Source organism: Limanda limanda, chromosome 14 (assembly GCF_963576545.1).
Source record: "Limanda limanda chromosome 14, fLimLim1.1, whole genome shotgun sequence".
NCBI classification, from domain to species: domain Eukaryota; kingdom Metazoa; phylum Chordata; class Actinopteri; order Pleuronectiformes; family Pleuronectidae; genus Limanda; species Limanda limanda.
This window is the reverse complement of record NC_083649.1, coordinates 22,474,861-22,492,503: the sequence shown is the minus strand read 5'-3', so window position 1 is coordinate 22,492,503 and position 17,643 is coordinate 22,474,861. Positions and strand designations below refer to the sequence as shown.

The window sequence follows — 17,643 nt, the reverse complement described above, 5'->3', positions numbered from 1 at the left end:
GGCTGGGGAAGGGGAGAGGGAAGCTAAACACAATTAAAGGAGGGGGTTCGGGTGAGCAGGCCAACTATTCTGGCTGTGAGAGCATGACATGTGTAGTCTTTCAGTGAGAATACCACAGTGTGCTGATATCACCTCACAGTAACACAAACCGCAGATTTAACAAGCACTGATTGAGCAAGAGGCCAGAAGCAGGCCGGCGGGAGGGGGAGAGTTGTTAAGCCGCCTCTCTTAACATCTATATTTCATGCCTGTCTCCTTTGGTTTATGAATTTTGCATTACAACTTGTAAAGCCAAAGTTAGTGCGTATGTAAATATAGTGTGTGTGTGCAGCGATGTCATGCTGCACGGTGTGTGCAGCTCTCCACGCACACACAGCCCACATGAAGCCCTGACTCCTATTATACGATAGACTGTCTGTGGCTGTGATCTTCTGTGAAATGGTAGCAATCTGGGGTAATTGGGTTGAGTGAGCCACTGAATGTTCTGAGCTCTATTGACAGATGCAAGGCCATGAAGTGCGGCTGCCGGACCACAGAGTACAAGCACTTACACATGTTTACAGGACGAGTGCAAGAAAGAAACGAAGGACAAACAAGAGTGACAGAATAGAGCACAAAGGGAGAAAAACTCGCTCTGTCCTGTCTGTCCTACCTTTCTTAGTATCCATTTGCGCTCCTTTCATTCTCTGTCTGGTAGGGCCAAGGTCTTCCGTCTTCTCTTTCTCTCATGTCATAACGAAACCATTTACTATCAGAGAGCTGCAGCGACAACACTCTTCCACCCACAGTAGCTCTGGTTACTCCTATTTGCTCTTAACTGCTTCTGCATCTCACTCCTACTGCTCCCTTCTCACTCCACCAGCATGTGGAAAAAATCTGCTGCCTTGCTGCTTAGACAGCGAAAACACCATCACCATCTTTATGTGCACATGAGGATGTAGCAGTGGGGCCAGTGGTAGCAGAGAGTCTCATTTCCAGCTCTCCTTTAGAGAACAAATCTTTATATATCCCTGAGGGTGTGAGGTCAGGCTGGAGGGTCCGTAACGGGAGAAGAGCTGGTTCAGGGGACTTGACGACAGGCATGCTGGCACAGGTGACCGCGAGAAGGGCCTGGTAGAAAGCCGGCTAAAGGGCCAGACTTTCACAGCTCGGGTCCTGTGCAGGGCAGCCCTCGGGGGGGACACTTGTTGCCCGCGGCTGACAGATCCTCTGCAGGTTTGGCTGTCATGCCAAGGCTCACTGAGGCTTTGAAATAACAGCAGCGTGTAACGAGCAGCCGTCCAGTCCACAGCATTGGTCAGCACACACCGTCACAGTGGTGTGAAGCTAAACTCAGAGACAAGGCAGCTGTGGGACCGAGCCAAACCGTTTGACCTCAAACCTGTCACATGTACATGAGCCAGCTGATGTGACTCCTCACAGGCCTTGATATCTCTACTGGTGAGGAGTGAGAGATGGTCCGTGGCCAATGTAGATGGTTTGTGTTCATGTGGTTCCCTGGAGAGCAGTGGACATTGTACATCTCACCGTCTCTCCTCCTCACCCAGCCATGAACCTTCTCTGCCAGTTCAGCCTCACAGAAGTCAGCATGTATGCACATACCACTATTGATTTAGATAATAAGTGGAGGACTGGGGGGAAAACACTATGTGCCGGAGTCTTTACAGTGTTACACACAAGCCATTTTCAGATATGGGATCAACACTGATGTCATCACTTAACACCAAAAGCTCTCCTGATATCAGCGTTGGCTCTGCTTTTTCATTTTGATACATTTGTATTCATTTGGTTTTGTCTTGGTTTGTTTTGTCGGTCGCATCTTAGAAACATCATCAACATGCCACCTCGTTGCCAATTTCCTTCTGTGTTCTCACACGGCTCACTCAGACATTATTCAGACTTTTTACTAGGGAGCTAGCAGGAGAAACTCTAGAGAATGTCAGAAGATAATCTGCAGTGTCTGAAAGCAGCTTTTATCACTGTGCTGTGAGAGCTACAGTTACAGTTTGTCACTCTGGCCTACGAAGTGTCAGCAGCACATCATGGGACTTTTTACACACATGTAAAAAAAAATAAAGGTGGCTTTCAAGAGTTCCCTTGTGAAAAACAAAAGTTATGTTTAAATTTTGTGTTTGTCAAATAAAAGGTGTGTATCTTCTGTCATAGTATTTCTGTCATCATAAAACATTTACAACCCCCGCGGCTGACAGATCCTTTTCAAAACAGCGTCTGAAGACGAAAGTGACAAATTACAGTTGGGGAAGAGTTTAGGTCATAGCAAAGATAAATACGCCAAAGAACAGCAGCAACATCTCAGAAAAAAGAGTGTCAGCGAAACTCAAGCCTTTCAAACAACACTGCCTGGCACTGCAGCATGTGTTTCTTGTCAGTCACTGTGGCAGCTTAGGGAAACAATAGACAATCGCCTCTTGAACCAACAGAGTACAAACGCACACATGCTTAAATCTCAATTACAGTCACATGCTCATAAAAAACCCACACCCGCTCATAAACACCTTCAACTTTCTCTCTGACTCACACACACGCGCACACACACACACACACACACACTTACACACAACTCTACCAGTCAACTGGTCCAATGCCACCCTGGTTGAGATCAGTACTGCAGCTCTATGTCCGCTGGTTGCATCTGCTCTGTGTTGGCCTGTTCTCCATGAAGCCCTTTCAGTCTGTCAGCGAAGCCAAGTGGACTGTACCAAGCCAGCCCATGGGGGGTGTCAGCTCACTGTACAGTTGGCTCCTCTGAGGTGATGGACAGCCTCGGCTCTCTCCCCTCTTTCAAGACTCTCCAACTGCATCGAGGGGTGTTGACACTCTGCTCATCCATTGTGTCAAGTGTAAAAAGCTCTCTTTCATTCTCTGTTGTTCCTGCTCTTTCCTTTCCTCCTCCCTCCCTTCAGCTAGGAGGCTGAGTAGTAGAGTAACTGGCTCGCAGCAATAAGGAGAGTGACAGCTCGAGCTGACACACTGACACCACTGTGATTTCACCAGGGAGATAGACATGGAGGGCTGGAAAGAGAAATCTGTCCCCAGAGAGTCATCAGTCTGGGCCTCTTTCACTCTTTTTCAAATGGGGCCAACTGGTTTTACACACATCCACAGTGCGCATTCCTGCTGCTCGCAGAGATCAGATTAAATGCAGCCTGTGCCGTGTGTTAAAACTCATTCCACAGGGGTTACAACTTAAATGCGTAGATCAAATGTCTGAAAACCTGGAAAAGTGTCAATTTTCATGTAGCCGTTTCTAGTTTAAGTCTTCGTCGGCGTTACAGAAGCTGCCTACGTGTCTACATGCATGCAAGCCATTCAAGTGCTGTCTCATTATGCCCTTGCTCAGGTTTCACTGCCGTTGGATTAGCGGAACACCCGAGGCAGAGTCAAAGCCGTTAATGGCCATCTCTCCTCTCCTGTCCGCTCGGACTATCCCTCCTTCCCTCTGGCCAGGAAATGCTGTGTGGTCTGCTGATGAGGTGGTGAACCTACCCGTCGCTCACAACAGGGGAAGCTGGGAGGTGTAACCAGGCCCAAGTTCTTCCTCTCTTCTGGCTTCCCCTCTTTCTCACATCAACATGCGTTTCAAAATAACACCACAAATTAGCTGAGGGCTGCTGGCAAACTTCACAGTGGTGAGCTACGGCCGGGGGACTGTGATACTTGGCGAGGGAGGGTTCGAGTCGGGGAGGCTGTTTGGGATTTAAGCTGTTTATTTGAACTACACTCTCATCCAAACAGTCAGCTGCACCTCTGCTCCCTCGTCAAGCTTCGGAGCTTAAGCTAGGATTGTGGTGTTAGTGGGGAGAGTACAACTTGATACCCCCCCTTCTGGCAGCGGCTGCCCGGAGCTTGGGTTACTTTATGGGAACAATGCGGCCTCTGTCCACGGCCTCCTACTATGTGAAGACATGGGCTCAGACAGGCTCGCTAGTGTCAGGCATGGCCAGGGGATTCATACATCACAACACCACACTGCACACAGACTGAGCGCAGGGTTTAGGGGGAAAGCTTCCAAACACAGCTTCCCAGCTTTGCCTGTAAATGGCCCAGCAGAGCCCCTGTCTCGGCGCTCTGAGAGCTAAACCAGACGTGCAGCCCGTACCGGTGCAATGGCCCGTTTGCTCTTGGCTTGAAGGGCCTGAAAAAGTAATCCCTTCTGGGATTTTGGTTTTTGTACAACAGTATTTACAGTAAAACCTGACACATGGAATAAAGAGGGAATGTTGGAACCCCGAAATCAAATAGCGCCCCCCCTGGAGCAGCTTAATCTGCAACAGATGGTGACAGTCTGATGGACGCTGATGGGTTTGGGCAGGCCTCTAAGAACAGTGGCCAAAAGCCAGAGATGATGAACCACACGATGGTGATAAAATGGAACACTGTGCAGCTCATTACACTCTGTTTATATCAAATGCACATGCTTTAAAAGTTGCCTTTCGAGAATACCCACACACACATGCACACCACCAAGCACAAATTAACCATGTCCTCTCCACCCACTCAGACACATTGGGTATTGAGATGACACCAAACACAAGGGGGCGATATTGTCCTAAAAGTGACATCCCCATCTCAGTTTCCTAACACTGCTTGTACCTGACCTTATGCAGTCAGTAGCCTGTGGAATTATAATGAAATGCAGTTGGAGACAATGAAAGCCAGGGAGTGTGTGTGTAAAGCAGAAACACATGCAAGGGATCTATGGACCGCTGCTAACAAACCAGGATCCTGCTCTGTAGTCCTCTCTAATCTGCCCCGCGGCTCATCAGGGCTTTATTTCTGCTCTGCATATTTATGAGAATCAGAGAGGGTGAGAAAGGAAAATAAGATAACCTCCTCTCTTGTGGGAGAAATTAAAGCCTTTCTTTCATCAATCCTGATCAGAGTCCTCTTGCTCTCTCACAGGCTTTTGTGCCTCTTACAAGGCTGTATTTACACTTTCACTTCCACAGAAATGACCCTACTCTGGTCCTGGGAAACAGAAGAAAACCCATAACATCTTCTCCTTTTTTAGAAAAAAAAGATCCCAAAGCTGCAAGACGGCAGTAGACGGCATTGGACCTCAAAGTCTGACTTTAGGCGTTTATTTCCTGGATTCCTGCAGTGACAGGTAAGGATTAAAGAGATTAAAGCAATGGTCATTTATTTGATGCAAGAAAAAAGCTTGAACACGATGTCAACACCCTGTGGTGTCTGAGGAATCCAATCCTAAGCGGTTCACACAATTTTACTCTGGGTGGCCCCCTGGCATTGTTTTATCTGACTAACTCTCCATGAATACATAATTCAAAAGGGTGGTTCCATTAGCTCTGTGTTCTTATCCATCCTTTTCATCAGCAGGATGTTTTTTAAATAAGTGAGACCAAATCCGACTTCATGCTTCTCAAAGCACCACCAACCCTGTTGGAGGGAACAGTATCATCTTATCCACGCTGTTAATCCCATCTTCTTTTTAATACACGTGTCTGCAAAGCTGCGTGTCTGTTACAGAGCCCTCAGGTCATTCACCAGAATCAGAATCTATTTGATAGAATGACATCATGATGCGGCTGCTGCTTAAAACACTGATTTAGAGAGGCAGTGGTGGGAAAGTGGCTGAAGGGAGAGGAGCTAGAGAGGAGCACAAACTGTCAGACACGTGGTGGATGACGATAGAAGGGCCAGATCATTCCAGATCAGCACTCCTGCCGTTATGCATGCACACATGCGCTAACACACACACACACACACACACACAAACACACACACACACACACATTCACACCTCGAAGCCACCACGAGGCCTCATTAGCGCTCTATCCTCTCTGTCCATCTTTGGCAAAGTCACCTCTGCTGCAGGGACCAAAGACGGACACAGGCATAATTGGCCCGAACACAACCAACAGTGCACTGGGAATAGCTGGGTCTTGATAAGTGGTTGTGTGTGTGTGTGTCTCTGTGTTTGTGTGGGTGTGTGTGTGAGAGAGAGAGAGTTACTTTGACCCTGTTAATGCTGCACAGTTGGCAGGAGAGTGGCTCATGTCACATTGGATCAGTGGATGCTGATGATGATGATGGGGGGAGGACTTCTCCTGGGAACACCAGATCGGTGCTTTCAACACCTCCATCCATCAACACTATCCTGTGGCAGATCCGCCGTCAAAAAACATCAAGACACAGACAGCAACAGAAAAAAAATCGCACTATAAAAAAGGATATCCATTCTGAAGGATAGTACACGAAAGGTAGCGGCAGCTTTTGCCTAAACCCCTTCATTAAAAAATAAAAATAGATTTAAGAGTTGTGAAAAGTGAAGTAACCACGACCGCCGCCATAAGAACAGCTAATCGGTTAAGTACTTCAGCTTCACCTAGACCAACACAAAAATGCCTCAGAGCATTAACAGACATGTACAGTTGCTCCCCACTCAGGCCTGACTGGCTGCTAAAGCACCACAGATCTGAGTGTGGCAGACACAGAGGGGCCAGCAGGAAAACTAAGGCCTCTCGCTTTGATCTCTGGACTGCAGCCCATTTAAATGTTTGTGTTTGAGATGTAGACCTTTAATTTTGGCCTGATGGGTTCCAGGCTCTTTGGGTTTAGCGTGGTATGTCGGATATAGGAGTGTTTACACAGTCTCCCTCCAGCTCTCCTGGTGCTGAAATAAGTGCATTAAGATGGATGGATTTACTTAGTCTTTAACCTTGGGATTTGGGGAACAAACTCTGAATGACCTCTTTGTGTTGCCGGAGGCGATGGAGGGAGGCCGCGCCACACTGCTGCTGTGTGGATGTTTCCTCAGCACCAACAGACCCATTCACAACATCCTTAAACTGATCCTCAATCAACAAGCTTCAACCAAGTAGACAACAACTACCCATGGTCTCACATACCGTATTTAAAAAAATATTGAGTTCCCTGCCAGGAAATCTGAATATGTTGTGACTTTAGCAGGTCAGATATAAGGAAAACAGAATATTGATTCTGATAATGATGGGATACATAGTGGTCTGTTTGTGCACCATTTTGAAACAAACCCGTCTCAGTTTTCAATATCTATAATTCTGACTTATTGCATAGAGTAAACCAATGTTAAATACACAATAAGACTCACTGGGAGAGAATTCCCTTCAACTGAGATCAGAACTAATGAGCTCTGATCAACAAAAATATTGATTTTGTGAAATACAGTAGCCATATTTGTCCGTCTGTCAGATGGACAAGGTAATGTGAGATGTAGACATGGGGTCTGGGCCATTGTTTGCAAGAGCTTTGGCAGTAAATCAGCCAGCGCTCCCCTTGATTTGTTAACCTTTGTTTGGCTGTGTCAGCACAAGAGGCATGGGCTGGAGCGGCCCCTTTCATGCTCATGAAATACAGCCTCTCCCTCTGTGGTTGCAAGCATGAAGAGGAAAGGGGGGGGGGGGCTTCCCTCTGTGCAGTACAGGATATTGAGCTTCCTTTACCCTTTAGAGATACATTAAATGCTCCTTGTGGGGGATAAATAACCAATAGAAGCCAAGAGCACTCGGGAAAACGCTTGGAATCTGCTCCAGTGATGTATCATTCAGAGTTAAGTCCTCCAGATCCCCGTCTTATTTCTCAAAACATTCACATTTATTAAATATCAAAAGAGCGGTATGAGTCGTATTAAGCGTGTGGCTCAGCCAAAACATCAACAATGCTTTGTTCCAGCAGTAGTGTCTGGAGGGAGGGTGCAGCAGCCTCTCTGTGACCTCACAGCCCTGGGGAGGGAAAAAAAAAAGAGACCGTCCTTGACTGCAGCCGTTCCTCGGGACGCACAAAAGGCCAATGGTAGTCAGGTCATCTTTCCACTGCGCATCAGGTCAAGTTTCACGGGCAGCCCCTGATTTCTTGACATACCAACCCACACAGACGGCAGAGGTCAGCGTGAGGGCAGAGCCGGGAGCCCGGGGGCAGTAAACCAACACTGGTGCTGTGAAAGGCCAACCTTCTCTTTCCAGTCCACTGAATGAGTTAAGGAGCTGCCCGGGTGATTTGTGGCGTGAATGTTGCTCCCTATATCACTTGAGATTACAGCAGGTGGCGGCCCCACAGCCTGCAAGTGCACACACAGCTCCAACGCCAGTCCTCCTCTCAGGAAGCCCAGAGAGAACGAGACAGAGAGAGAGAGAGAGAAAAACAAGTTCTCAGCCCCCTCCCACACAGTCATACGCTCACAGGCAATTTCGCTGCCGGCAGAGCTCTCTATGACAATCCAGGGAGCTCTTCAGCTCTGATATCTGCCACAAAAGTTCACCTCCGCTTTTCCCTTTTTCCACAATTTTTTAAACAATGTCATCAGCGCCGCAAATTACACCTCTCACATCGCACAGTGTTCTCCCTCCCCCGGTGACAGACGCACTCAAGCCCGACACACTTCACCAGCGGCGCTCTTCACGCTGGCGTCAGCCCCGGGTCTCGCTGTAGCACCGCTTCATTTTCACATTAACTCCAGCAAAGCATGGTGAAATCAGGAAACTGAGAATCACTACACTGTGCACTTCAATTCACCCCTACACTGAACCCGCTCTCACATCGCAGACACAGCTGCTAGTGTCTCACCATGGACTGGCTGCTTTAATACATCCACCAGATGAACTCTCATGTGCATTCTCCCTACTCCCTTTGAATAGAAATGAGGATATTTCTAATAATGACCACAGTTTAAATATGACTTATGATAATGTATCCACGGGTAAAAGGTAATTCGAGTCTGTGTAAAGCATGTGTACAAAATTAAGTTTCGGTATCACGGAAAAAAATGTAGTATTCTTTATTATGAAAGGCTAGAGGCGTCTCTGTTGAGGACAAAGACACCACACATTTCCCCTTTAACTCGCTTCAGCAGTTTGCTCTGCACCCAGGTTTGATTGACAGCTTTCACATCAGCCCATTGTCTGTGAATCCCAGTTGTCTCCAGTGAAAGTTTCTTAAAGTAGCGGATGTAAAATGGTCACTGCAGAGGCCGATCCTCAGCTCCCTAAAAGCCTCCAGTCCATTTGAAATAGATTCCATCTACAGGGCACACACCAGACTCAGCAGTTCACTGATGAGAACATTTTTACGTCTACTCTTGATAAATGGCACTGCAGAGCTTTTTAAATGTCATCCGGCATTATCTTAATCTTGCTGCTGATGCTCGGCTCGACAAACAATGCACGTTGAGCCCAGTCTGCGCTGCTCAGTGACTTAGGTATGTGAGTCTCCAGGACAGTTGTCATGACAATATCGTGAAGGATTGGATTGTATCTGGGCGACAAGATATTACTGGCCTTGGGCACAGCTTTAATCATTTGATAGATCTGCCTGCAGGGCTCTGTGATGTCACACTGCGCTGGTTTGTCATTACAGATATCTGTATCAACCCGGCACTTCAATGGACTCCCCAGACAACAGTCACAGCGTTAATAAGGCTTGGCTCCTGATTTCCACCTACAGCGCCTTGGAAGCAGCTGAGACTTTGGTGAAGTTGTGTATTTCACTGGCGGCCAATGGACGTTCCCGCCCTCCTGCAGAGCAAATGAATTGGGATAGGTAGCTGACACCTGCAGGCACATCAGCAACCACGGTAATTGGAGCGAACATTTAATGAGTCCAAGTTAATGAAATCCATTCCTGAGCAAACTGAGCCCGGAGTGAGCAGGACTGAGGGAGTAAAACAGAGAGGGAAAGCAGGAGAGATAGTGATAGTGACTCTCAGCTCCACATTACACACGAACTGTTAACACCGACGGCCCCGAGCTGACGCTGACAGACGTCAGAAAACTAAAAAAGCCGCATTCACAGCAGTTGGATTGTCCTATTTTAAAATGCAGCGTAGGCCCCGGGTGAAAAAGCTCTCAGGCTTTTGAGGGAGCGTGAAAAATATACACAGTAATACAGTAATTATTGAGCAGGTGAGAAAGCAACGAGATTAAAAGATGAGGGACCAGCAGCAAGTCTTCAAAGAGATCTGACGTTGCCCTGGGCGGATTTCTGGTCCTGCTGCAGTGAAAACAGCCGGCAGTCAGTCATTAGCACTGCTGCACGTCAGCTGCTGAATTACAATTTACTCCTCATATATTCAGTGCATCTTACCTTTGTTCCATTCAGTCACAATATGATCAGTACAACTGGCACCCAGCTTTGAATAATACACACTTTCACAGAAACATCGGAGCACTGTTTAAATATTTTCTGATACTATGAATCTTTTGAAGCCGGGGGTATTCACCACAGACAATGTTTTCAGCATATGATGTGTAAAATGTTTACATCTTCCCCTGACCTGTTTCCCAATTGTAAGTGAAGCTGGGTTCTTAAGACGACTGTAGATTTCCACACTTGCAATTTAATGACTCGTGTGCAACATCAAGAATAAGGTTTCCAGCTTTGCTTTGTTTGGCAGTTGTTTTTGCATGCCCTGTTATGAATCTGTTAGAAGCCTAGAGCCAAATAATCATTTGTATGTGCACCAACAGGAAGGTGCACAAACCGTCACACAAATAGAGACTTTTTGCACCTGCCTTTGGGCAAATATTGACATTCAGACGAGCCTGTTCCGCTGTTTTTGTTGGCGCTGTTGCCCGTCCAGAGGTTTGGTTGCATTACAGCGCTGGTAATCCCCTCCAACAAAAACCCACCTGACTCTTTAATCTCAACACCAGCCTCCATAAAAAATACCAGTGGTCCTTGCTCTCCCTGCACCTGGATTTTTTTACTCGCCTTTTGCAAAAGCAGCAGGATTCAGCATTAGCATATGGCAGGAGAAGGGGAGGGGAAAGAGATGGTAAAAGGGAAGAAAAGAAGGGATATTTAAATGGAAATAGGGGCCAAGAGAGTGGACTATCATGGAGCAGAGAGAAAGCGTATTTTTGTGTACTGTTTCCCCAGTCGGGTCCTTTCATGGAGGGGGAGAGAGGGCGGCCTTGTGTTGATTTAGGCCACACAAAGGGGGCCTTAATCCTTTCAAGGGAACCAAATAAGTCCACAGAGGAGCACGTTCAAAAGGAAATCTTCCTGTCAAGCGCGGCCATTGAGCCTTCCCAATGGACGCCGCAAATCAAGCCCTGGAGGGAATCAAAGGCCAGAATGTGGGAAATGTGTTTGGAGGTCCGCGGGCGGAGAGCCGAGGGGAGGTTCAGGGACCTGTCATCAGCAGTCGGCCTTGTTTCTGCCACAGTCCCGGAGGGGTCATAACCCTCATCTCCGAGCCTACAGGCCCTGCATACTAACCCCCCCCCCCCTCCATTACGGAGGAATGTCCATTCACACGGGGCACCTCCATTATCCCTGAGCCAGAGAAAATGGGGCTGCTTTTAAAAGCAAATTAGTGACTTAATAATGAGGTCACATGTGGTGTTGGCACACACAGGCCGGGAGCAGATGCCTATCCTGTCCGCACTTCATTCCTCTACAGCATCAGTGCATCCTCCTCCTCTGGCTGCAGCGCATTACGGCACATTTCCAACAAACGCCACATTGTTTCCAAACCATTACATGTCACATACATGTAGAAGCCTGCACTGAGCATGCTTCTATGATTCAATCTGATGACTGCTGGCACTAAGACATTTTATTCTGTTTTATGAGTAGATGTGGAAAACCAGCAGAGCAGTGTTTCATATGTGTGCGTCTTGAATGAATATGTGGAGGTGATGCATCGCATGGGCGTACATTACAATAAGTGAACTTGGCGGATGCACAGCAATTTGAATCATACTGTCCACACTGCAGCACAGTAAATGGTGAATATATAAAATAATATCTGTACCTTTAACTGCGGCTGTGCTGAAAAACTTCTCGGAGCCGGCATTGGAGACCTGGAAGAGAGGAAAATGGAATGAGCCAAAATATCACACAAATTGCAACAGCTGAATATAATCCAATTTCCCTCCAAAATGTCCACACCGAGCCCTAGGTAACATTTCATGTCTCAGAATGCCGACTGAGCAGGCATTACTTGGTTATGTTAAATGACTATTATGCCTTAATCACCAAGCTGTCGTTGTAAAGTAAATACCTGAACTCCCCCCGATAAGGTGTATTAGATGTGATTATCTTTGACAGTGTGTGTATTTAACAGAGGGTCTCTGTTTTTTACTAAGACAAGATCAAATTTAATCTCTTTTAGGACCAAGACATATCCACTGTCTGCATCCTGTCACATACACATTATGTCTACAATAACTCTGGGGCACCTGAGCATCATCAACAAAACCAACACTGGGCACGAAGACTCAAGCAAAAACAAGTGTCTCTTAATATTCAGGCCACTTGATGGCACTGTTGCTCCGTGACAAATCAGTCCCATCCTTTCTCCTGGAGCACGGACAGCAGCACTGTGTTAGAAATAAAAACCTGAATCTGACAAATAATAAAACACATACGCGGGTGAAAAAATCACCCGCGTATGTTATAAAATTTAGCAGAATTATAATGAATTAACAAATAAGTACAAGTTGCTGAGACAGAACAACACCCGTAAAGCTGGGAGGGAGACAGATGCAGGTTTCTCTGAATAAAATGAATTTCTGATAAGTGGCTTTGTGGATTCACTGGTCTCGGATTTCCATAATTTTAAATTGTGGGCCGCATATGACGTGAAGGCATTATGCTTTCACACGTTTTCTTGTGATTTATAGAAGCTTAATGACAGGGATATTCAAAATCTGCGTGCACTGACAGCCTGGGTATCTGCACGCTCGTGTTTGTATATAGTCGCCTGGCTGTTATTTGGGCTGCAGGAGAAAGAAACAAGGACAGGAGAGTCTAGTTAAACAGCTATTCTACACCAGGGCTGATTTATTGGTGAAATATTGTAATTGATCGGGTATCAACACGGCGCTGACAGTATGTAAACAATGAAAGCAGCAGAATAAATGACAGCAGGAGAGGTGGTCCAGTGGTTTCTGTTTTAAAAAATCCCATTCAAGAGCGTTGTGCCACACACATACACACACACGAGCACACTTACGCACACTGTTAAATACATGCTAGATTTTAGGACGGATCGGAAACCAGCGCGCATACCTCAGATGTGGCACGGATAGCGAGAAGGCAAATAAGTCAGGATATTACTTTCTCGGTCTGGTAAACGTGGCCTCGTTTCCCATTCTGCGTTTCAAATCATGTAATCCACATAAGAGGCGGCGAAGTCAACTCCTGTTTAAATCGAGCACAGCCATGCGGAGAGACGAGAAGCCTTTCCAAGAAAAAAAGAAAAAAAAAATCCAAAGCCGCTCACAAAGCTACTGCGCCTTCTGGACAAAGGGAACCATGCGTCTGGCCACGGAGAGCTCCTGTGACCGCAGCGAGGCGCCGAGAGCCAAACCCCCCGGTGCACCTTCCTCTCCTTGTCCGGAACACAGCGGTGTTTTGACACGTATATATTCTCCTGTCGGGAAATATCCGTGAGTGGAAACCAGCAGGATCCGGGAGGGTGTGTGTGTGCGTATCGGTGCGCAGAGAGAGAGAGAGAGCGCTGCGTCCGACGGAGGGAAACCAATCCACCAAAGCGCACGGCCAGTTCTCCCAGTGGAGCCAGGGACAGTGACTGGAGATTCACCAGGTGAGAGCCCGCTGTGAGTTCAGCTGCAGAGCCAGTGTGCCCTTCTCTCTGAGACGGATCCCGGTCGTTGGCACTCGAGAGCCTCTCCCCATCCGCTCCTGGGCAGCAGACAAGCTCCCATTCATCCAGCGACTGACTGGCTGCGCGCTGGCGCTGCTGCCTCCACGCCTGGGTCCTCCCACTTCCTGATTTACAGGCGGACTTGGATCATTCAACCTCGGCTGCTCCTCCGCAAGACAAACACTCGCGCTTTCGGCCCCCTGGAAAGCTTTGAGGTCACAGGTGCGCACCTCGGCGCGCGTACCTTTTGCGTAAAAGGCGCGCAAAAGGGAAGAGAGCAGCGCACCAGAGCAGGATAAGGAGCCACGGAGAGAGAGAGGGAGAGGAGTGAGGGAGGGAGAGGAGGGAGAGTAGGGAGGGGAGAGCTGAGGCAGAAAGATATTCTTTCTTTCACTCTGTACTGAGTGAGGTGATGTCAGCCGCTAATGAATTTCCCAGTAGGGTGCCGCTACCGTGAAGGGAGGAAAAACAAAACGCTCCTTTATAAACAGCATGCACCCCCCTCCTGTGTTCCTGATGGATCAACTCCCACCGCACTGGCCTGAAGGGAGGTCAGCTAGTCATATAAAAAGCACTTACAGTCATTCAGCCTTCGGTGCGAGCTGGGAGCTCTCCATGGCCCACCCTGACGGACCGAGAACTTAACGAGCTTCCGGCCTCACACCACTCACATAAATCACAACGACCAAGCTTATTATTATGGGATAACTTTTCCAAGACCTAGAAGGATTTCCCTCATGACATGTTGCACGTCTGCCAAGGCAACTCAACAGCCCCACTGAAACTGTCAGATTTCAGCTTCTTGCTCCACAAGGCAACCTTCCAGTGTTTGGGGCCGAGGATCACACAGATTTATTAAGTCGGGACACTTTCCTGTTAAGATTCACACTGTGAGCCTGAATGTACTATTTACCTGAGAGGCAACAGCAGTTATCATTCCCTGCTTGTGTCCCTCATCTAAAGGGAATTTTCCACTGGTCCAACTACCCACTAACACCTTCAAACATTTGGCTTTTGTCTGCAATGGGAGTATTTCCACTGACTTTGCAGTAGACACACGTTTTTATCTGCACTGGCTCTGATCCACAGTGATGGAAATGAGAAATTTGGGTAAACCGGCTAATTTGGCAAGATTGAGATGAGAGAGCATCTCAAATTTTGGTGCATTTGCGGCATCCAACATAGATAAGACTGTGGAAAACAGATAAACAAATTCCTGGCAATCATAAAGGAGTCAATTGCCTTTGTTCGATGGATTCAGCCATGTTTAAAAAAAAAACATTAACTCACTAATTTTGGTGTAAAAGACGTATAACGCTGGACATTGCTGGAGAATCCTCCTAAAGCTGCAAACCCTCGCATTCTATAGCTTGTCTAATGAGCATTAACCCACTGGCTGGGAGGTCAATAGATCTACAATGGAGTCACATTGCAAAGTATTTCCTTGCCAGCTCAGCCCAAGCAACCACGGAGCAGAAAACAGACTTAGCTCATAGCTGCGATGCTAATCTGTCCCTCGGTAACGAAGGGACCGGGGCTCAGTTGGCTGCCTGGGACCGGCCGTGCAGACATGGAGTCATGGAAAATGGGATATGCTCAAACATGAGAGTTGACACAAGTGCACTTTCCCCAAGCTGCAGTGAGAAGTTCACTTTTAACATTAAACACATTATTGTCCATATATGTTGAAAGGCTGTCCATAGACCCACTGATGGCATACAGAACTCAGAATGTGAAGTACCATCAGGGGGTGGGAAGGATTGGCCTCTGATTGCTGGTTGAAGTCCAGCCACTTGGTCGAGCTGCAGAGGATAAAGGCTTTGGTCACAAAGGGCCTGGGAGAAAGAGCAGCCTACAGGACCATGTGCTCATCAAGTTACAGGCTCCTGCTCTGCATCCATACGTGATTCACAGATGTATGCATTGTGCACCGAACCTCTTCAACTAATGAAATAATTAACCTCTGCCTTACCGGGACCGGCTCGCCTTTATGAGCCTTCCTGGCTGTGGGAAAACATCTCTGATAACAACTGTGAAATGATTTATCTTTACAATGCCACAGAACAGAGTAATGCAGAAACAGTACATCTTGTCTAAAATGAGTTGCAAATGTACTAACTGTGGTAACTAATTAGATCACAAGGAGTTTTATGTTTGAAGTGATGAAACATCAAGAGCAAGTCCTGGTTTGGCTTCAAACGCATGACATGGCGGGCTTCAAGATATGTATTTATACGACTCCCACCGTCAGAAAATGGCTACCAGTCCTTTTCCCGGGCCTGTGCAGCTGCAGCGGCAGCAGCAGTGAGCGAGTCGCTGCTCTCTCTCTTTTAAATGGCCATTATCAGATTTGAGAGCGACCACAAGTCTGTGATTACAGTCACGCTGCCAAATAAATCAGCGTCCGGATCTCTCACCACACATTACTTTTAATTCAAATGAAATGCTGACAGAGATTAACATGCACATACAAAATGAGAACCCTGCACAGTTTCACTGCGGAAAAACATCATCCTTGCTCGAGAACGAAGCACTGAGATCAAACACAATGTCTGGGTGTATGCTATGTATCTCAGTAATTGCTGTCTGGGCACGTAAGGTCTGTCTTTAGACCATCAGCTTCACACTGACATTTTGTCATCTTTTATTCTTTTTTTTGGAGACTGAATCTCCACTTCAAAGAAACCAGAGGCATGTTTGTCTCCCCCCAACACAACCGTGGTTTAATTTTACAGGAACTCTCTTCTGGATTACAATCCCAGGGGACCGGCTCGCCTTTATGAGCCTTCCTGCCATTACAACAAATCTACCCTCGTTTAAAATATTACTGATAACTGTAACATGAGTGCTGGAAGTGGAATATGTTAAAAGCTCTTATTATGCTTGTAGGCTGACTCCAGCCTCTGTCTTTGCCTCACAGGGCCGGGGCTAAAACTGTTTCATGTATTCAAACTAGGACTGCTGTGAAGACTTTTCTTCATGATCCTCAACACTATTGTTACCACCTCGGCACAGCAGTCATCTCAGGTGGGGGGTGTTGTGGAAACAGATTCACCTCATATTGAAAGCTCTGTCAGAGAGAGATACAGTAATTCCTGAGACAGACAAAGGAGTAGAAGATAAGTAAAAAGAATATGATGAGTCTGCTGCCATATGAAACTGGAGGATATGAAGGTTTGTGTTTCATGAGAGTTTTCAGTCTGGACAAACCCACATTGCCTCAACACTAGAAAGTATGTACGTTATACATTTAAGTAAGAATTATACATAAGTAAAAGCCTTTCGAGAGCAACGTGAGGATGTTTTGTCTTTTTTTAAGTTTTCTAAAAAAAATTCCTACAGACAATACATCCGACCATATCTCCCAGCACCCTGCACTGGGTTGTCAATGACAACTGGCTCTAATCTGTACACCCCCCCTCGACAAGAAAGCACTGACAGGCCCTTTCTTCCCAATTCCTCAGACATGTAGCCAGGCATAAATTAATCTGTCACTCATTGCTAACATTAATGTGGGGATGACACACGGCTATGCATGCAAACACACACTCAGAGACAAAGACAAATGTGCCCAGCATTAAGAGCCGCTACACAAACTGGGACACCATAGTGGAAAAAGCCTTTGGAAAAGCTGACAGTCTTTTCTTATGAACTGCATCAATCACACATCCTGACAGAGAGAATGGAAGATTTAAAGACCTCAGACATTCCATCTGCATTGGCACAGTCAAGCTTTTCAGTATTAAACCTGTAAATAACAATGCCAAAAATGAATCTCAGCGTTGTATTGTTTTTCCTGATTGGCATTCAGGGAACATTTAGGAAGATTTATGGACGCAGGGATGAAAGAGTCTATCTGATCCGATGAACGATACCTTTGTAGATCTTTGTGATACAATAAAACTTCCTGAGCCTAGAGAGATATGAAGCTTACGTCATATGTCAGCTGGGGAAGCAGCGGAGAAAAAGTATTTCTTCTGGTTGTTAAAAGCCTGTAGAGACTACATTATCTG

General features: G+C 46.8%; 1 protein-coding gene across 1 annotated transcript in view; it reads right to left on the bottom strand.

Annotated features, from left to right (window-relative positions):
• Positions 1-17,643, bottom strand: part of auts2a (activator of transcription and developmental regulator AUTS2 a) — a 291,838-nt gene that overhangs the window by 19,049 nt on the left and 255,146 nt on the right. The window contains exon 6 of the mRNA XM_061086071.1: positions 11,774-11,822. Coding sequence (XP_060942054.1) covers positions 11,774-11,822 — 49 coding nt within the window. The remainder of the gene's footprint in view (positions 1-11,773; positions 11,823-17,643) is intronic.